A 22,060-nucleotide genomic window follows, 5' to 3' on the forward strand; every position below is an offset into this window, starting at 1 on the left:
GTCTCCTTTATACTGGGTACTACTGAACAGACGACTCTGAACAACCACAGCCTTTTTGCACCTCTGATTCCTGTGCCCGTTCAAACCGTTTCCCCTGGGAGTGACACAGGCCCAAGCCACCGAGGCAGAGCAGTGCGTTTCTGGGCAGAGCTTTCCATCTCCTGACCTGGACAGCCCACACCACCGAAGTCACCCTCCCAAGGGCTTTGACTCTCCCCACGTTCAAGCATTTGCCTTATTCTCTCCATTGCTGCTCAGCTCCGTTGTTTTGACTGAACAGAGTTTTTGGGTGTAACCTCCAACGAAGTTGTAGATAGCACAGTACCAGGATTTCAGTTTTAGAGGAGACTGTAAGGATATAAGTGTCTGAAACCTCATCTACCTTTGATCCCTACTACTACTGGATACCCCAAATTTCTTTATTATGTTTATTATATAGGCAGCCTTACCGCAGATCCCTTTTTTCCAAACCTCTGCATTTCGAAACTACCCCCAAGCTCTCCATTAACAGATCTCCCATTCAAACCACACTAGTTACTGACAGCTGTCTAAACATTTGCTCAAAGGAGAAATAAAACATAACGATAATCAGTTCTCCAGCAATCCCAAAGGTTGTGAATTCTGACCTAAAAACTTTCTGCTTGCACTTAAAGCAAAATTCTCCCAAGGATAACAGTGCTAATCGAGAACAGAACCTGCCTCCTCCAGTGCCTTAAGAACAAGCAGTCTCAACAGGAAGCACCGCGAACAATGAAAAATACACTACAAATAAACAGTGGGAGGAAAAATAATATTTGGGACACATTAAAATATCGAATGCTATAGCTGTTATTTGCCTATACAACAAATAGCTAATGTCTGTGCAGCCGCAAACCAGAGTGTTAAAAGTAATTCTCCGAAAGGTTAAGTATTTCTTTCTATGCATAATAGAGATGCTCTGGGAATGATAAAAATGTATTTAAATCTGTTACGGAGCTCTGCCACCAGGAAAGCAGAGAAGTGGGTTTGTTTGGGAGATTTTTCTGCAGTTCCCCCCAAATGCATCAAAAGTTACCCCAGCCCTCAGGCTGTCTTACCACTTCTGCCAGGCCACGTGGTTGCCCCGGGACGTGTTTTGCTGAAATGCAGCACACCACCTTGCCTGGGAAAATGGGCATGCTCATCATCCATGGGCTGAAAGGTGGAAAACTCAGGGCGATGGACAGAGATGAGAAAACGATGGCAGCATTACTGCGCCTAACAGCAGCATTCAGCATGCTCCCGCTCAGCACTCCTCATACTCGTGTTTGCCCTTGAACAAAGCCGTTTTCATGCACGTCTCTCCAAAAGACTCAAAATCAAGCCAAGCAAATGCTCCAAGCCCTAAAATAAAGAAGCACCGATGCAGTCTTAGAGCATGGGCCTTTTTCACCCTGCCTTCCCCACACAAGATTATAAAAGGAAGCTTTCCCAGGTAATCATCTCAGCCAGCATCGAACTGCTGTCTCGCGTACAAACAGTGCATGAGGAAATCTGCATTAGTTGGACAGAGCTGAACAGAGAAATTAAATTAAATCAAGAAAATTGACTGGATATCAACAAGCAGCTGTAAATAGAAGAGCTGCATGGTATGAGATGCCGGAACACGCTCACCTCATCCCTAATGGAGAGCACACGACTCCCAGCATTTAACATTCCCTGCACCACACTGGGTTCAGCATGGACCTGGGAAAAGTCAACTTCTAGTTGTCAAAAGCAAATCTTTTCACCTCCTACCCAGTTAGCAAAGTGCTCCCCTGCTCTCATCTTGGCTGAAGACGGGACCTACAGTAATTCATGCATTCCTGAACTTCAAGTTTGCTTCACCTTCATCTGAACAAGACGACTCTGAGAAGCTACCATGGGTAACCTCTTGCAGCCTTCCTTCTTGCCGAGGTGGCAGAGAACAGCCCATATGCGTACATACCAACCTCCTGACCTCCTTCTAGCTTCAGCAGAAAAGAGGAAAAAAACTGTTTCTCTTCAGGGAAAAGTCAAGATGTCAATTCTGCAACTTAATAAGAAAGGAGGAGAAAAGTTTTGCTGCAAAAAGGCCATGGCCCTGATATACCATTTAAATCAATTCCTACCAATTTCTGGTTGGGTTCTGTCTTCACTCAAAGAAACTCAGCAGAAATGACCTCATGTCCTGATTACATTTGAAACAGCAGTAAGAACTAGCCACCTTCCTTTTTGCTGTGTTTATTCTGTGTCAGGCATTCAGACACTTCAATGGCAGGTTCTCTTGTACAATGAGATGTTCAAGCGTCCTTGAACCTCTAAGAGGTCATTTCATTTCCATCTCTCTGGGAGGGAAGCCAAAAGCTGCATCTCTCCTCCACTTTCCTCTGAACATCCTCCAGGGTTTCTAGTAACAGCTTAGTAAGAAGAGCGCACCTGCTCTGGCAGAGAACTTCGTGTTGGTAGCTACGGAGGACTGGCATCATCATGGTTTGGAGCAGACCCTCACTGGCTCATTCACTGCCAGAGAGCGTAGGAGGGGAATTGCTCTTGGCCAGGAGAGCAGACAGCAGATGTAGCGTGCGAGGGAAGGCAGGTTAGACAGAATCACGTAGGGCTGCATTCACTAACACTCCCCTGGAGCTCACTGGCATCCTACGGAGGAGCTGAGACGCAGCTTCCCCATCACAGGGCTTTCTGGCACCCCCTGCGATGAGGGCAGAGAGCTGCACCTTCTCCGCAGGGGAGGATCAGCGTGAGGGGGTTACCTCTTCCCTGATGGACAACTGAGGAGGAACATCTGCAGAGATGACCTCAAGAAGAAATGAAAGAGACTGCTCTAATTAACGGGGCACAGCTCAAATACAGCTGGGCTGCTTGACATTTAGACAACAGCAACACCAGACTTCCCGGGAACCTGACTCTTTCAAGGCTGGAGAGGCCCGGTGCCCCGGGAGTGGGGGCTGCATGGGGCACCCGGAGGCATGCAAAGTGGTGGAAGCCCAAGCGCCTCAGATGGACCTCTGTAAGACCTCTGCAGAGGAGATCACAGCCTGGACATCCTTGCTTACAATAAAAAATGCTACCATTTTCTGAAAAGGAGATCATGGAGTTATAAATCCCACTTACAACCAGGTTTTAGCCTGCTTAAAAAGCATCAGAAGTTATCTGGTTCGGCAGAGAAGACCAGAGTGATCAGGAAAAGGAAGAAAGTTAGACAGCAGATTCTTCTGCTAGTTTAAATAAAGTCAAATCTAGCTTAAGCCATCATGTAGGGAAACACCATTGCTTAGTGACAGCAATTTCTCACACATTCCTAAAACAAGACAAAACACATCACAGTTTGTACAAGGCCCTCTCGTCTCACTCTCTCCTGAAAGAGCAGCAAAAGAGGCAGCTCTCTTAAAAGGGAGAGGAGGGGATCGTACATGCTATTTGCAGCAGAGCAGATGATAGCAGAGATTTTGTTTGAAAGATGAACACCGATTTTCCTCAATTTTCCCAGCAGCGTAAGAAAGGAGAATCAGCATGTTCTTGCGATCCCCGCAGACGGAGCCTGGCTAATGGGGCTGCTAACCGGCAGCAAGTTTGCTGAGCAAGTGTACACATGGTAACTTTTCTGTGACTCAGATGCTGCCCAAATTTGGGTATTATTTCACTGGAACAGCAAGAAGAGACATCTTGGCATCATACTGACCTTCTCTGCCAAATTAATATCCCCATTCCAGAGTGGGGAGAACTCAGAAAAACGGATTTAGAAACACAATGTACGTAACTTTGCACTGGGACACAGCTGGGAACGGGTTAGCTGAAACATTCAGGAAATACCAGTTTCAGGCAGGCAGCCAGCACAGAAGTTTTCAGCCTTAATCATTACACTTCGGCAGAGACATCAAAAAAGTGAACATAGGATGATATCTTGGGAAGTTTCAGGCAACTCGAAGCAAAGGGCAGCATGAGCAACTGCGGTAGTGCCCTGGCTCTGCAATGGCATATTAAATCCGGGTTTCTTAGAAAGCTCAGAAACAGACAGCAATCACCTAAATGCTCCTCCAGCTCCCCATTAATCAGCCATTTTCTTGGTTAAGTTGCAAATGAATGTTTCAGAGGGCCAGGGCAGGGGTTGCCCTGTTTTCAGCTCCTTCATGGAGCACTCCGCTTCAGAAATGGAGGCAGTGGCTTGAGAAGAAGAGTTATGAAAATGTACAGCGTTGCCTGTCAAAATCATGTTCCTCATATTCACCGAGCGAGGCAGGCAGAGGACCTGAGTGCACCCAGAAAGCTTTATTATTCAGGCCATCCTCTGAGGGACTCTCATCACTAAGTGAAGTCTGAAAACAGCACAGTTTTGATTGCGTTTTGTTGCCGCCAGCACAACGGCAGAGCTCGTGTGCTGTGACCTCCTCCGCGAGCTGCTCGGGGGGATTTCTCCTGGTGCACTGCGGTGTTAGGGTCTCTCAAGGACAATCCGGGCAGAAATCAGGGACGGCGTTTCAGAAGTGTCAGCTCCAGGCTCTGAGGCAGGCAAGTGTCCTTGAAAGCCCCTTTCCCTCCACCTCAGCCAGTCTACCTGGATAATGGGGCGATAAGTCCTTAGAAAAGGGAGAAGGCATCTTCTGTGGCACCAGGAGAAATGCGGCAGCTCACTGATATTCATGTCTTCCAATTCCTGTCCATCAGAGTTTGCAAGGCGGGCAGATACCAGCCCTTGAAGCCCATGCGACTGTGGAGTAGCTGCCGAGTGACCTGCTGCTCTCTCCTTTGTCCCTGTGCCACAGCTTTCCCCCAGCTGCTCTCCTTCATGGGGAGGCAGAGTGCTCAGACACTTCAAAAAAATTGCTATGAATGCAACTAAACCCTTTGATTTGATTTTCTGATCTTATACTAGCAGAAGCTGCATTTTGACATAACTAAAGGACTCAGTGTAAGAGAGCGCGCTGCCCTCGGGGTGCAGGCACAAGGGCTATGCCAGGTCTCCACGGGCCAGAAGGCTCCCCCGCGCTCTGAACACGCCGCTGGGCCACGCGCAAGTCCGAGATGTGGGAAAGCTCATTCTGGTCTCTGCCACTGATAACAGTCGCGTCACGACGTTGTTCCTCCTTTGCAAAACGAGCGTTATTCTGTGTAGTAAAACATTCAGACAACAGCAGATGAAAAGTAGTCCTATAAATGACCGTTTATACCACTGACAACAGCAGCATGGTGGCATCTTGGATATTATGATGTGGTAACCGCTGGAGCTGTTGACTGTTGACAAATTAGCAGCAAATTATTGAGGATTAGAGAGCTACAAACTCATCGCTTTTTGCAGCCCCATGAAACAATACCCAGATTGCACTGGCAGCATCAACAATTTTCCATTCAGCTAACAAGCTGTGCAGAGATGAAGACGGCAAATTAAACTAACTCAAAAGGCAGATAGCTTATTTGCATTCTCAGAAGGCAGAAAAAGTTATCCTACTGCATTATAATTTACAGCATATAGGACATTCAGCTCTTTGTGCCAGTACTGACAAGACAAGATGAAATTACTTGAATAGCAAATTAGAAGCTTCATAATTAATAACTGGCTTCCTCATTTTAACCATTGAACCAAGAAGTCCAATTGTAAGTCTACAATGCTGATCACTTGCAACATCAACATCTCATTTTTTGAGCATCAATGGTCTCAAAACTCCCATGAAAGATGTTTGAGGCACTAAAACAAACCACAGCAAATGCTCTACATCCCCTCTCCAAAAGCTCCTTTGTAACTAGCTGATTCTCCTCAGAAACTTCTTTTTCAGGGGTAATTTTTGCTTCAGGAGTCAGCACAAACAAGAGCCAAAGAGCTCTTTCCGAGCATGCAGGTCCTGGGGACTTTGGAGACGGTCCGTCTCTGCTCCCCAAGTGCTCACCCCTCCCCTGGGCCCTTCTGGTGGCCTCCTTGGGGACAGCAGCCAGAGGAAGCCTTGCTAAATCCAGCCCAGTTGGTCTTAATTTTAGGCTCTTGCTTAATAAGCTTTCACATTTCTTATTTATTTTCACAGAAGAATTTAAGTCCTATACTGAGTGCTTCTTGCTATTTGTCCGGGGCAGGATGGGTGTCTCAGCCCTGTCAAAAGTACTTAATGTCTCTGCACTAAACTGTGCTGATCTTTTCCATATTCTTTCATGGGGATGCTTCAGCAAAACAGCTGAACAGCACAGAAGTGGAGCCTTCCTGCAGGGAAGACACATCTGCTCTGAAACGACTGCAAGGGAAAAAAAAGTCAAATATGTGTTTCTGCTCCAGTGAATTAAACAAGCACATCTTTATAATTAAATACCTTTGCAACTGTTTTTTAACAAAAGCTACAACATTAATATCTTTTCTGTTGTGTTTTTGGTTTTGTTTTTTTGCAGGTGCTTGGTTCAGAAGTAGGTAAAGAAGCAGGACTGTTACCAGGCTGGTCTGTTTTTAGGGAGTGGAAAAATATTCCAGAGTGTTTTCCGCAACATCCAATACTGTTCAAAATAGAGAAGAGTGCCAATGACAAAATGTATATGAAAACGAATTATGGATGAGCTATTAGGCCACGCTGATGTCTCAGGATGGAAATCCCAATTTTCTTTTTTCTTACCTAGACGCCGCGGAGCAGCCCTAGCTGATGCACTAAACTGCCGGGCCAGCAGCAAGCTGCGGAGGAGCACCCACGGCGGTGCCCGTGAACGAGACGTTCGCAGGCCCCAGCAACGGCCAGCTCCACCACCCTGGCCAGTCGCCGGGCCCAAGGGACAGCTGATGAGCCAACCCCACCACCCAAAACATACACCGATTTTCTTATCTCACCAGTCTGCAGAAGGTGGGAGGCCTGGGGACCTGCCCGTGTGGTTTTGCTTCAAAGGAAAGAGAGGGAGAAAACATCTCCCCTGAGAGCTCGGCCATCCTGCGAGATTTATCCTCCCCGTGCAGTCCGGCCCTTCACCTTGCACTGGCAGGGCGACGGGGCAGGCACTGCCTCTTAGTGCCAGAAACTGTCTCCTAGTCGTCCCACCGTGCTGGTGACACCAAAAGTCCCAGCCACATCTAACTTCTGGATTCCCTTTGGGAAATCCTTTGACAGACGCAAAGTGGAAAGGGAAATGCAGAAACTCGGGGTTTCTGCTTACAGCGATTTGCAAGAGCCCCTGAAGCAGCAGATCCTGCAGCACGCCTTGCTCTGTCACCTTTAGCCAAAACGAACAATGCCAGCAATACCGTTTTATAATATACTTGGCATATAGTATATAATTTGGCACATAACATAATGCAGAGTGGCACTGTATAGCTAAAACCCAGGAGCACGAACCCTGTTTCCGTGCACACTTTACGCCACACGCGCACTGCTACGCTGCGTTCAGCCGCGAGAACGGGCCGCTGCCTCCTCCCCGCGCTGCGCTGCGCTGCGCAGCCCCGAGCCCCGAGCCCCGAGCCCCGAGCCCCGAGCCCCGAGCCCCGAGCCCCGGCCGGCGGCACCGGCTGCACAAGCAGGTCACGACGCGGTCTGGAGAACGGCTGAGGCAGAGCATCCCTGCAGCTCCGTGCAACGTGCCCTACTTCGATTTAATGGCAAGAGCGACTGCAGAAAAGGTAGAGGGAAAATTGCAGACTAATCTCAGACTCGTGTTTCGAAGCCCCCCCGCAACGCAACCCCCTTTCCCAGCATCTCCCCGCGGCTCCCTTCGCCCCCACCAGCCTCGCAGAGACTAGATCTGGGGCCTGTGTTTCGGCCTGGCCCACTTTAATTTGGCTGCGTATCCAATGAGGAAAAAAGTATTTGAACAACCAAGCTGCCTGATAAATGCCCACGAGCTTTCTTCCGTGGAAAATGGGGTTGCCTCACTTCTTAATTAAACAACACTTTAGAAAGGAACATCTGCTTTTTGTCTGGTTTTCATTTTCTGAATTGAGAAACCCAAAAATGCCAAACCCGAAGTATTTCAGTCTAATTTCACTTTAATCTTAACATTTTCCACTGAAAACTCACGACAGTCTCTCGACTTATTTTACTTTTCCACGGGGAAGCCAAATAAATTCCCAGGGAGCTCCAAGGACAGCATGGAAAGAAAAAACCTCCAGCGTGATTTTTCTTTGAAGACTGCGAATTAAAAATAAATAAAGCCCCAAATCTTCAGCACGACTTACTGCCAGTGCTGATTCCTTCCCAGCCTGCCCTCTGAAACGCTCGTTTATCGGACTGACGTGAGAAGCCCTTTCCTGGCCCATTCCCGCGGGGATTTCGGTGTGTGCCAGTCCGGTTCGGTGCTGCCGGGCTGAAGACATTTCTGCGGCCTTGACGGGCACCGGTTTTACAGCTGGAACAGACCCAGCTGGGGTCCAGGTCGGGACAGCCAAAATTATTCGGAGCCCAAATATCTGGGTTTCCTCCTGGTTTCGCTACGGCGTATCGAACCGTTCCGCCCGGAGACGGGATTTCAGAGCAGCCTTTGTGCATTTTTAATGCCGTGTGCTACTTAGCTTGTGCTGAATCTGTGTTTCTCCACCCGGACAGGCGTCCAGAGCCCAGCGGGACCGTCGCGCTGGCGGCAGCACGCGGAGATACTGCGGCAGCCCCCCACCACGCAGCCCCCCGGGACCCGCCCGCTGCGCTTGACCCCGGAGCCAACTGAGGGACCCACAGAATCCCACGGCGATGCCAAACAGCAGGGCAAGCCAGTGCTCGGCGCTGCCCGGGGGGCAAAGGGGCCGCGTGGGCCACGGCGGCCTTTGAAAGCCAAGACACAGCTCGCCCGGCGGGAGAGCGGCTCGCAAACCCCTCCGCTCTCGCGGCAGAGCTGCACGGACGCCGGAGAGCAGCTGCAGTCACGGTGATGCTCAGGAGTTTACGAGATAAAGCGCCCTCCTAAGAGCTTTCTTCTCCTTCCCCAGCTCTAGTCACAAAGCCATTAGCATCTTTCTGTAGCTTAAAAAAAAGCCCGGCAGCACCTAGCTTTCGCAAAGGCCTTATCCCAGGAGTTTTCGGCAGAGACCGGGAACGACTGGGCGTTTTGTCCATACTCCCCCAGCCTAAAAGCAAACACCCAAGTTCCTCAGCTTTGTACCATAGGGCTTTACCAACCCCGACACACTCAGGGGCTTTGGGGACCCGTGCCCTGGACAGCCACGCTTGGGCCAGCGGAGATGCTGCTCTGCTGGAAACGTCAGACGGGTAACTCGGGCGAAATCCAAACTGCTCCCGTTTTTCCCAGCAGCTCGGGAGCCTCTGCGACAGGGACCGCTACCAGCAAGGCCCTGGCACATTCTGCTAGGGACATGCAAGCGGGATAAAGATAACGACTGCTTTAACAGACCTGCTCAAGAAAGCAAAATGAGGAGCAACTCTCTGCACATGGAGGATTTCGTCTTGGGTTGTTTGGCTTGGTGATACAAACCTTGGAGGCAACGCTGCGTGTCTTTGAAGTACTGACCACTACTAGCTTTAGCTAACGGCATATGAAATAGGGGGTTAGCCCTCAGTGATATCTCCTGTGAGGTTAAATCAAACTCTCCTCGCTTGGAGGAGGTGATTTATTAGCAGAGATTGGACCCATCTGAAGAAACACACCTCTTCGTGCAAGGGAAGACTTGTCTAATAGCTCCATCACAGGATCAATTTACACAGGTGTTTTTCTGTCTCCCGGTAAAGAAGGGCTAGCAGCTGACGTGCCACTGCCGAGCTGGTAATGGAGAAAGCGTCCCAGCAAGCAGACCATCCTGGTCGCACCCCCTAAGGAGCACGGGCACAAGGTTCAAGAGGACCACGTCTCTCTCTGGGCCCTCCTTTGCCCATCACAGGCCAAGGGACGTCCACTAAATCCACCCGTGTTTCGTAACTCTTAGCAGAGACTGGATTTCCAGACCTGCTCAATGCACAAAGCTATGGGAGAAGTTAACTGGGTTTGTGAGCCACCCGCTCTCCTTACTGACCTATTTGGGCACCTACTTGTAACACATGAGACTGAGATTCTTCTGTATCTCTTATTTACGTAGGCACAAGAAAAGGGCATAAGAATAACCTAGGATAGAGCAAACAAAACACAGTCTTTACAAAAAACTTTGGTATTGCTGAGGGTGATGGTGCTGTAGAGATCTGCTATAAAACCTTAACCTCTGGCTAAGCAGACCACAGCTGCTGCATACCTTCTTCATCCCAGCAAGCCACCATTAAGTGTATTTGAGGATAATTTGTGTTTCAGTTTCCTTTTGGGGAAAAATTAGCAAATCTCCCAGTAAAGAGGTGAGGCAGGCTGAGGTTTGGGTGAGGAAAACGAGGGGAACGGCAAGGTTTGGTGTCATGCATTGAAGGGAAACCTCCGACTGAGGGCTCGGACGGCATTTTGCCACAAGAGAGAATATAGATTTGCTCTTGACTGCAATTTTCACCCTAGTTAAAGAGAAGCTAATTCCAGATCTCATCCATCTTTCTCACGGCGTGCACTGACAGGCTTTCGCGGAGAGGAGCAGGCACTCGCAGCCAGTCGGCTCAGTGGTTTCCTCCCTGCACAAGTCCCACGGGCACCCTGCACTGCAGAGGACTCGGTTTCTACTCCAACATCTGCATGTACGAATCTGCTCTGAGCACTGTCATGACGCAGGTGTCGTGAGAAGCATTTATTCCTCATTCTTGCTTTATGAAAGGATCAAAATGGCCAGCATAGTAACAGTTCAGAGGCTTAGCAGTCCGACATCCAAATATCAGAACAAAAAGATACACAACTTCAAGCTTAAAACATGAACCATAAAATCATAGAAGGCAGGGGAGGTAAAAGGGGGAAAAAACTATACTACTTGGGTTATGCTGTGATGGACCAGCCCTGTTCTGTGATGATTTATGAACATATGAAAACCACCACGTTGCCCTGGTTATTTGATTGCTCCCTGTATGGATACGTTTGCTCAGTTCAGCACTGTCAGAAAAAGCACACCAGAAGGAAGAGAACGGCTCAAGCAAGCCACATTTTAAGGTACTTGATATTAAAAAAAGGAGATCTCTGAGGTAAGTTACTTTTATGCCTGGTCCCAGCCAGCCTGAGGCTTGGTTTTGCACACAAGAGCCCAAGCCTCCAGATGAAGGACAACGGCTGGTGGACGCGGAGGTCTCATCCTGCCGAGATGGGGCAGGGACGAGAGACCCCAGGGCAAGGAGGGCTCTCACCGGCACACCAGGTTAACTTTGAAACTTGCTATTTCCAGTGTATCTGCATATCGCAAACCTGTCTTATTAGGAAACACATTTGTGGCAATAGTCTTCCCAGGCAATTAGGCAACGACGTACCCTGCTTTGAAGGACACTGGAGGCCAGTACGCAGGACCTCTGGTTGCTTTTATTTAACAGGTCGCCCTTTCCCATGGCTGATGACCTTTAAAATGTCAGGCTCCTCATTTAGAAAGCAACAACTGGTTTTGAGAAGCCTCTAAGTGTCTGTGTCATACTCAAGCCTCATAGCATATCTGCAGACGGTCCTTAGCGAGGCACGTCCCCCACTGCTCGGTTCTTCTCGCCTTTATTTCCCCAGGAGTCTCAGCGTTCATCACCGCCTCGGATCACAGCGCTCTCACTGTGCCTGCTTTTAATGCTCCTTACTACGTAAATGCCCACTTCTAAATACTACAGGACCATTTTTCCCTCTAGTTTCCAAATTGGACTGACCAGGGACAGCACCCCAAGCCCTGACTCCCAGGCGTCCTCCCCTAAACACACAAGAGATTTTTTTTTACAAATCAGTGATAAATCCAAAGTACCGATATGCCTTCAATTTCTCTGAACTTTTGGGAGTCCCCTTGTCCAACGACAAGAGCCAGAAAGTTTGTGGGAAGGAGGTTAATGAAAGCAGAGGTTTTCATGGAAACACATGACTCCAGGCCCTGGGGCTTTAAAAGCAATTACAAAGACGCCTGGCAGTATGCAGTGAAACCACATGAGTCGGCGAGACTGTTTTCTTCCAAGCCTGAAAACCCCTTTCCCTTTCTGTCCCATCCTGCAAGGCAACACCCAGGAGAGGCGGAAGGTCGTCCAACAGGCAGCACACTGCGATGGGCAGGGAAGCCACAGCCACGGCGAACGGCGCATCACTGAAAACAGAAGGGAGGAGGAGCAGCCTTGCTTAGCAGAGCGCTGCGTGTCCGAAAGCCAGCAAACCAGCCAGCTGGAAAAGTAACATCTCCACGATGCACAGAAAATCTTCTGGAAAGGAAAGTAAGTCTCGGCACACATCAGTTAGTGGCCCAGGTGCAGACCTGTGTTTTGGTGCTGACACGATACAGCAACGCGTGCTGCCGCGATGCACAGGCTCCGTGGGGCTGCGTGCTCAGTTATTTCAGCTCAAAGAACAGAAACCCCGTGTTTATACGCCCAGCACCAGAAGTGCCTGGAAGCCGCCCACTCTGGTCATCATGCCCCAAAATCTGGCTCCTTTCACAGGCTGAGGTTAGGAAGCAGCACGAGTAATAGCGGGGGGGGGGGAGCGCTCGTGTCTGCTCATGCTGTGCTGGGAGCACCAGCATCCAGCTAAGGCAGGACCTTGGCAGCAGGAACCGACCTCAGATCCAAATCTGAAACCCGGGCTGAATCATTTCTTGAACCGGAGCCCAAATTGCACCATTCCTTTAAAGTTTTGCTGAAATCAAACAGGAACTGAGCCAGAATATCTTCACTGCAGCTGGACTCGGACCGGGATTCAGCTGAAGCGCAGGCAGGTTTGACTCTGCACTGAGGCTCCAGCAGGATCACAGAAAAGAAACTTCTACTTTAAAAATAACTTGAAATCATCTCACTTAGAAAACTTTCTGGAAGCACTGCAGGCTGCTCTCTGACTGACATGCTGCCTTCCTACAGGGCAGAAAACCAAGCAGAAAACCAAAGACTCTTAGGCTCCTAATGGCATGGGACTCATGTCCCGTGCCCATGAACGTCAATATTAACTCGTATCTAACACATCCTTCTAGAGAGAATTTAGCTATTCCTGTCCCCCAGCTTTTTCTTGCTGGCATTTATATATCTGGATATATCACTGTTTTAGCTTCAGACATTTCTCTCCCCCTACAAGTCAGTAAGATAATTATTCCCCTCTCCCTGATGTATGTTATCCAGTAACCCGTGGATTTTAAAAGGGTGAGAATGATAATAGGAAGAAACAGATACGCATGATTTAGCACTGTTCCTGGCCAGCTGCCTGAACGTAGGCTGCCAGAACATATTTTCTCACAATTGTCTGGCACAAATTGCTAGTGAATTATAAGGATTATTTGCAGCAGTGTATTTGTTCTGGATTCAATTTTTGCCTTATTTAATTTTAACGGCTGTAATAAACCATCTTCGATAAATACGTCTGATCAGCAGAAGGTGCCTAACGAAACGCGGTGCCGGGAGCCCCGTGCCGCCCCGTGCCCCGGGCCGCTGGGAGCAAAGGGACGGCTGCCGGGCACCTGGGCGGGCGGCAGGGAAGCAGGAGTCGCAGTTTGTCCTTTACGCAGGTCCTGATTTGCTCTGCTCCCCCAAGCGTTTGCCGCCTTTGAGGGACAGTGGTTAAACCGAGCGATTAAATCCCAGTGATTAAACTGAAAGACAAACAAATGAAAGCCCAGCTACCAAGAGAAGGGTACCCAAAAGGGTGCCAGCAGCAGATACCTTCCTGCCAAGAGAGCAAGACAAAACCAAAGCTGCTTCATTCGTGGCAAAGGGGATCAGTTCCTGGAAGCAAAATTTCAGGGCGGGTAGATGCAAAATGCAGAGTCTGCTCTGCCGCCTGTCAAAGCCTCCCGTGCCCAGCACACACGGCCGTTGGCACGTCCAGGTGTCCCCAGGGACGCCTACCCATCGGCCAAGTCTCCAAAACCCAAAGTCAGCTGCACCCGTTTAATCTGCCGGACCACTACAGCCGTCCAGGCTGCAACAGATCCTCTCCAGGAATTTTAAAATTTCATCTCTGCTGAAAAACAACATCAACAATTTAGCAAGAGGAATATCGATTTGCTGGAGCTACTTGGAAAAGCTTCCTGGATACAGCAGCATTAGATATTAATGAGGCAGATCAAAAAGTGCCCTGGGTGTTAAGCCGGCAACGTCAATCAACCCCGGGCTTGCCTTTACAGCCGGAGCCTTGGCGCTTTCTCCCGCGGCACACCGCTCCTGCCCGGAGATCGTGCTGCAAGTAACCTCCTCTCCCCGGCAGATCTGCGCCGATGCCCAATCTCTCCTGAAACCGGGGCATGTTGTTAGAGAAAACAGCAGGCAGAGTGCAAGGCAGCACCTCCGAGCTGCTCCCCGTCCCCCCCCCATTAGAGCCCTGCTATCTGTTTCCCTGCCTGCAGGGAAAAGCTCTGCATATTACACCGAATTCGTGGCCGTAACCTCTGGAGGCTACACTGCGGTTTGGCTTTCTCTTCCCTTCGGTGCCTGCTACCTCTCGCACGAGCACTGCTGCTGAGACTGACCGCTGCCGTATCTCCAGCGGTGTCAACGTCTCCACCGGACGAGGGACGGGGAGGAGGATTTGGTGCTTGTGCTGTCAGCTCAGCAGGGAGAGACGCTGGAGGAGTTTTACATCGGGACTGACCCGTCCACAAGGGAAATAAATGAAAGCTGCATTTTGCCCTCTGGGATCGCAGCAGCCACAGCTTTCCAGGCCAGCTGGAAGCATCCGGGGATTGGTCCATCCTCCAGAAAAGCCGGCACAAGAGCCACCACTTCTAAGATACTACCAATAAAGCTCACGTTTTTTGGCTAGAGATCATAAGTAGCTAATAGATCCATAAATGTTTCATAGTGCCCTTTGCTGGCCGTCGTCATGCCATGTGAACACATTTGCTATGCAGCGCCCAATTAAATTGCTCAACTTTGGCTCTAGAAGGAAATTTCCTTTAAAGGTCCTCTTGGCTAATTGACCACCTTTTCAAAGTCCCCTTCAGAAACCGTGATCCCTTGTTCCCACCCTCCACAACCTGTAACAAGGCCATTAAAGCCGTCACCAGAATATCTCCCATTCACTTCTGTGCAGGCTGGAGTCTCTAATGAGGGTTGCAGAAGAAAAACCACATCTCCTAACCCACAGAGAGAGGAAGAAGATAAACCCTGTCTTCTTCAGGTTACTTTGTATGTCAAACCTTAATTGGTGCACTTCAAAGCAAATCAGGAGTGTTTGAAAACACTGTCCTCCAGATCAGATATTCTGCTTCAAATTGCCAGGCTGAAACCGTAACCCCTGCTCAATGTCTTCTCTCCCAATTTGTCATGGAGAGCCAGACTCGGCTGCTTGTGCTTCACTCTCTTTCTGTATTAAAGGAATTGAAATACCAGCCGGACCATTAGCAACGGCAACTCCGGCAGGCAACAGCAACATTCAAGGAGCCATGGCTCTCCCAGCAAGATCTCGCATACCCAGTTCCCTACCCTTCCCCAAAGCAGACCAAAGAAACAGCAGTGGGAAGGACAAGGAGGAGCTGAGCAAGGTCACTGAGACAGCAGCAGAAGTGCTCGGTGCCGAAATGCTTGGGCTCCCCATCGCACTGCCCTCCCCATCACACACACGAGGCTCATGTTAAAAAAAAATTAAAGGCCAAACACAGATACACTGACACACTTCTTCAAGAAGAAACGTCCCAGGAGAAGTGCATGGGCTATTCCCCACTGAAGGAGTGGAGGAGTCGCAGGTCCCTCCATGCACGAGCTGTCCGTCACCCCAAGCCAACGAGCAACCAGCCACCCCTTTCGCTCTGGTTTTGCCTATTCCAGGCGAGTTCGACCCGGGACTGTTCCTTCAGGGGACGATTGTATTAATTAGAGTCTGGACATCACTTTGCCGCTGGGGAAATTAAGCAGGGAAGCTCTTGGGGAGCTCTTGCCGGCTCTTGGGCCAGCATTTTTGAGGAAGAATTAAGTCTTGCATTGGCCACGCTGTTGGCTTGACTTCATGCAGGAGATTCTGGGCTGGATCCAAACCTGGTCTGGCCAATTTAAACTTTGCCCTAGGTTAAGGCTGGACTGCTGCCTGAGCACCAGCCTCCTGCACCTGAGGTGAACGCGTCCCTGCCCAGCGGCGCTAACCCCGCACGTGCATGCTTCGAGGTCTGCTTTGCAGAACGAAGGTGGTTTGGCTAAAAAAGACAAGAATGTATACTTGGTTCTAACATGCATTTGCTAGCAAGAGGTGATGTGACAAGACAGGCAAGCTCAAAGAAACCTCAGCTCTTCACTTCTGCTGAAGTGCGGCAGGAACCAGACCCCTGGGGAAACGAAAGAGCAGCCCTGAAAGGGCACAAGCAGTTGAGGAGCTTGTATCAGTAACAGCAAGCTGGCCAAAGACAAAAATCAAGCCCCGATTCAGTACGCTGTAAGTTGATGGGTTTAAAGGGTAGACAGGAGTACTGGCACGGCTAGTGGCAGCCTGTAGAACAAGCCCAACAGTCATCTTTCACAATAGCTACATTATCTCAAAACTCATCTGGTTGATGGGTTTATTATTTTGGGAACAGCGTGTCCTGATTTAAACAGATGTCATCACTTCAAAACCGTGTGCTGTGAACTTAAGATTTTGGAAAGACAGCTGAGTACACAATAGAGAGAGCTAGAAAAGCCTTGTTGTACACAGGAATCCAAGGGACTGAAAGGGGATCCAAACTTTCTCTCATTGCCCAGTTTTACAAGGTGCTTTCTGACCATCACACAAAAGCTAGACTATACAAATGCAAAGGTTTTTTGTTATTGTTGGGATCTTTTTTTAAGAAAATAAATAAATCAATTCAGACCTGGTGGTCTGGTCATAGAAAAGCTGACCAGATTCATCCACATTTTGGAGACCTGATTCATCGCTGCGTTTTCCCACTTACATGTGGGTGGCTGCTAATACTGTTTTTATTATGCAAGAATTTTAAATATTCTCACTTAGAACTAATGACTTAATTTGGATGCCCCAGCAAGATATGAATAGCTCAAGGTTTTCCACACGTGTGAGGAGCAGGAGGCCAGCAGAAGGTAATTACCCCGTCCTGGAAGGTAAGTAGGTTTTGCCGAGTGGCAACTCATCAGCGACGCGCGCAGGCAGGGAGCGTGCGGCTCCCGGGAATTCACGGGAAGAGCACAGACTTCAAATCAGCGGTCATGGTGGGGCGAGTTGTGGGTATGGACTATTTCTTCCCTAATATATAACAAGAAGATAGCGCAGCCCTAGCTTGACTTCCCTTTAACCAAAAGGAAGCTCTGATGGAAGGATCCAAGCTAGGATGACATTACCTTTCCTCCCGGATGCCTTAGTGCCTTATGATTGAAGCCCCAGCTGCTTGCTACCATTCAAGTCCCGTGCAGATGTATTTTTGGAAGAGGCCTTAATTTGGCAGGGACAGAGAGGCAAGAGAAGTATTCCAAGTCTTAAAACCACCTGGTGATCAATTACTATGCTAAATTCCAATCAAGCAGCCTTCTAAAAACGTTTTGATAAATTAAGAAGGCAATTAGTAATAGACGCCTGCTATTTTTAAACTCGGGACAGCTACAGAACGAAACTTTTCTGCACAGCGGGCAGATGCTGTAGGAAAAAGGCGGCAGGGAGCGCGAGCCGGGCGGCGCGAGGCCCCTGGATGCCGACGGGCACGGAAGGAGCAAGGCGAACCACCGCAGGAGACTGCAGGAGACAGCGAGCAGCAGGAGACGGCGCGCATCGCGCAGCCACCTGCCCCGGGACTGCCGAGGACAGCGTAACGCCGTGCTCGCACCGCAGTCCCATCCCCCTGAGCCACGAGTGCCTCCTCAAACCTCCAGCCTCGGCAGGCCGCGGCCGCGGGGCGCCACTGGACTCTAGGGGCCACCCTGCTGCCTTCTCCCTGGCCGAGGTGAGCAGAGTTTTTCCAGTTCTCTGTGTTCGTGAGACGTGGTCAAAATCTTTTTTGGGGGGGAATTCCTACTTAGGAGACGTTGATGACATGCCTCGGTTGTTTAATACATCAAACTGGGGCCAAGAGATGTGCCTGAAGCTTTTTCTTCCCCCTCACTTGTTTCCTTTCCCTCTTTCTTCTTCTCCCTTTGCCCAGCTCATGAAGCTCGTGACCTCCACAAGCCAAATGCCGAGCAGCGGCAGCGCGGGGCCTTACCGGCACCAGCAAAAAGCAGTCAGGCAGAGCAATGCCTCTCGTTTGCATCGAAGTGGAGGCGCTTGCTTTACTCGCGAGGGCACAGTCCTGCTGCTGCCTGAAAAGCCTCCCCAGGCTCGTTAGGCTGCTGGTGCCCAGCAAAGCCGCTGACGTCCCCCACTTGCCAGCTGCGGTACACGTGCCCCCATCCCTCACGTTGCAAACGAGGAGCTGCTTGCGAGGAGGCTCGCAACGCTGGCATACACAGGGCTCTGCTGATGAAGAATACCAGCGTAAATCTCCTTTAACGAGATCCTAAGTGGTCCTTAGATGCCTGCGTGCAATAATTTAAAGGACGAGCCCTACGGGGACAGGCGTTGCTGCAGCTCCAACCGACTGGCCCTCTCTAACTGGCTATTCCCGACCGATCAGCTAGCTCGACTGCAAACTGAGACCTTCACCCAGAGCTTGCACTCCAGCTATCTGTGTTAAACTTATAAGTGAAGTTAGTTAAATCCCCACTCCGACCTCACTGTATTTCCCATCAGATAACAGCAAAAGCCATTCAAGAGCATGCGCTGAATGACTGTGCTCCCCTCCACATCTTCCAATGCGCATCCGAGCACACGCCGGATGATCAGTCCACACTGCCGCAGCCCATCTACAGCGAAGAGCTGCTATTTGGACAAGTCTCACTTGTCATTACACTGAATTAATGGGGTGCTGAGTTTTGGTCCCCAAAACGCCTTCACCACATCTAACCACATTCCTGTTGCTCCGTCCTTAGAGGGGTTACATAGCGGTGGCGTTTTCCAAGGCTGCAGTTACGTTATTGCACTCTGGAAAACGGCTTGATGCCTCGTGACTGTCATTTTGGGAAACTGCATGCGGAACACGCTACGAACTTGACCAACGGCACGTTCTGAGAACGAGATGCCTTCCAGCACGGCGGGCGGGGGCAGGATTTACCTGCCGCGGGGAGCAGAGCTCGGGCGGTGTTTGCAGCCCTCTGCTCAGCAGTTTTGGTCACCACGGCTAGCGGCAGCTTCTTGCCCTCTCGGCATTTCCTGAGCTGGCTGCTATAAGGCCAGCGGCCTCTCCACTGCCGCAGCGAACGTCCATGAACACGTTGCGTTCCCAGGATGTGGCAAATGAAGCAGACTGAGTGGTGCAACCGTTGGGGCCAGGTCTTGCCGCAGATCGTGGAAGTCGCGGGAGCAGCAATAACGGGAACGGGCGATGCCGATTTAACTGGTGCTAATCTCAACCCCGAAAATAGGAAGAACGCTGCACCCACAGCAACCCCGGCCTGCCGCGTGCAGGGGCTTTCCAGCCACCTTTGAGCTCGTGGCACGACCTTTTCTTCTGCAGCTTTCCTCTCCGCCGCAGAGGTCCGCAGGGGCAGGGGGCACAGAGCAGAGAGGAGAAGACGCTTCCTCGGCACGTCCAGCTGGAGATGCCTCCACGAACGGGGCTGTCCGGAGGGACGGCGCTCGGGGAGCACAACTCAGTGAGCGGCCGTCAGCCTCGGCGCCCAGAGCAGCGGCTCGTTTGCCCGCACGGGGCTCGGCGCTGCCCGGCCCGGCCTCCCCGGCAGCCTGATGGGCTTTTCTGTGAGCGGGTCTGGGAATTACACCAAAGACACGGAAGGAAACCACAGGATTCAAACTGGACGTAGCTCATGTTTAGCTTCGCTAAAGCCACGGGAGCTGGGTGGCTGCGGTGATGGGAGAGTCCCAGATAATAAAACCCATGTTTTTGTGAAGTAACGTTTTTATAGCTAATCATTAGCAATTAGGCTGCTATGTCAAAATAAAGCTGTCTTAAGCTTGTGAAGTGATTGCCAGGCTATTTAACTTATAATTGATTAACAGCTTTCTAATGAGAGAATTAAAGAACATGGCAGATAACTCTCCAATGATCAACAGCTCTGCTTTAAGAGCTTAAGACAACATAGCTCCATTTTCCTACCACATGCCAATTAAACGATTAAGTATTGTTTACTGGGACCAGGAGGATTACAAGACTGTAGGTGGATTTATTAGCAGGGAAAGGAAAAACACTCCTACACAGAAGAGAAAAGTTATTTTGAATGACTAACAGCCATGCCCCGGCAAAGCACGGCTAGAGCTAGCTCAATTACTCTTTGTCAAAAGGTTATGCCCCAGCACTTCTGCCTTATTTCCAGATCATTTGGCAGCTTATCCAGATTTCGCCGATGTCTTCATCACTGCAAGGTGGGCTGTCTAGATGGTTTGCTCAGTTCATCTTACAGCTGTAAATAGCTTATTGCCGCCGCGCGGTGTTACGCCTGGGGGAAAGGCAGGGGAATTAACTCACACGAGCCGCAGGGTCTCAATGCTGCGCGGGGGCCGGCGAGCAAGAGCTGCTTCGTTAGACGTCTCCCACTACACGTAGCGACTGAATCAAGTCACCTCGACGCAAGTACACGAACACGGCAGGAACAATAACGTGTCTTAGCATCTTGCACCAAGGACACCCAGTTTTCTGTGAATTAACACTTAAATCTGCGGAGCCTGGGCAGGGATGAGGAGGGGCTGCGGCTCTCTGATGCGCTCCCCCAGGCTCCGTAGAAACACGGCCCGGCCAGCCACAGCACTTCAACACAGCTCGAAAACAACGAGGCGCCAGGCAGATCTGCCGACGCGAGCCCTCTTCCGACTGAAGCCAGCTGCACGTTGCCCAGGCCAGCTCCTGCGGCTCGTAACACAAGCCGGGGCAGTAGCGAAGGAGCTGCTATTTCGCAGTTTCAACCGGAAAAGCCATTGCGGGCGAGGTTTTGCACCCTGTAGCTGCAAGCTGACTCAAGAGCAAAGCTGAGCATCCGAAAGCCGAGCTCGGAGCCGCCCTCCTTTAACCGCTGGCAGGCCGGCTCAGCGGGCCCTCTAGCTGAACCAGAAGCCAAAAGCTGAGGTTTCCCTCAGCTCTTTTTCCTGATCCCCACAGCACTCGCTCCTGCCTAGGAGAGCGGCTTTACCACGGAAAGGAGAAGCTGCCGACTTTGGGGGAAAGCTGCCCCTTCCCGGCGGCTTCCCGGCTGCTTTCAGCAGCCTGCCCAGAGCTCAGGGCCCCTTCCCGGCGGTCAGAGAGAAATCCCCCGGGATGCAGAGAATAATTGAATAGTGTAAGATTTGCCCTTTCCTCTTCCGGGGAAGGGCTGGTTATGGACCGTTTCTGCGGCGAGACCCGAACGCGGCAGCCGGTGCTTCCGCTGCTCCCTGCAGCCGTCTCGGGCGGCAGGACGGAGCGGGGCCAGGGCTGCCGTGGGACCTCCCCTGCCCTGGGGCAGCCCGTCTTCGTGGCAAGGCAAAGGCAGAGGGGGTCCCGCGGGCCCCGCGGCGTCAGCGCGACGGGAAGCACGGTGTGCGGCGGTGCCGCCGCTCTGCTTTCCACAGCACGTGTTGGGGCGGGTAGGCAAGCGACCGCAAATTGGGGAAATATTAACAGCTTTTGCTCTGTTGTGTGAAACGCTGCCTGCAAAGCTGTCTGGCGGCGCACGCGGGCTCCTCGTCGTGCAAGGTAACAGCGATGCAGCCTGCCACTCGCGGGCCACTGGCTCTGGCCTTACAAAGGGAGGAAACGACGGTGGAGCAGCTGGACTTGGTTGGCCTGAGATGAGGGCAGTGTTTCGGGGACCAGGGGAAAACAACAGGTTTGCCCTTGCTAAGGAAACTCTTTGTTTGCCCTCCGCCTGTTGCTCACGCCAAGACTCAGGAAGATGAGTTTTTGCCTGTCATTAGTAACAGAGCATAAGGTGTGAGGTTACAAAACGTGTAAGGCTGCAGAACGAGAAGGCTCAGATGGGTTTCAGCAGTAAGGAGTGAACCGGCCTGCAAAAAGCACCGGCTTTCAGCAGGTAAATCTGCCTTCTCAGGTGCTCCGCCACCGGAGAGGACCAAGCGAGGCCAAAGGCTACGGCTCGTCCTCCTCCCAGGTTATCACCCACGGCGCGAAACGCAGATCTGTGTCTTACTGCTGGCACCTGCCACATCCAGAGAC

The 22,060-nt window shown here is 50.8% G+C and overlaps 1 protein-coding gene across 6 annotated transcripts in view; it reads right to left on the reverse strand.

The window, feature by feature from the left end:
* The window catches only part of NECAB2 (N-terminal EF-hand calcium binding protein 2), a 119,371-nt gene that overhangs the window by 88,554 nt on the left and 8,757 nt on the right, over positions 1 to 22,060 (reverse strand). Inside the window, exon 1 of one of the 6 annotated variants that reach the window (XM_064519477.1) lies at positions 1,077 to 1,271. The exons of 4 other annotated variants lie outside the window; for them this stretch is intronic. In XM_064519477.1, coding sequence (XP_064375547.1) covers positions 1,077 to 1,256 — 180 coding nt within the window. In that variant the 5' untranslated portion in view covers positions 1,257 to 1,271. Of the gene's footprint in view, positions 1 to 1,076; positions 1,272 to 22,060 lie in introns of those variants that run through there. One more of the 6 variants, XM_064519478.1, reaches the window with a different exon arrangement.

This window comes from Dromaius novaehollandiae, chromosome 13, assembly GCF_036370855.1.
Source record: "Dromaius novaehollandiae isolate bDroNov1 chromosome 13, bDroNov1.hap1, whole genome shotgun sequence".
NCBI classification, from domain to species: Eukaryota; Metazoa; Chordata; class Aves; order Casuariiformes; family Dromaiidae; genus Dromaius; species Dromaius novaehollandiae.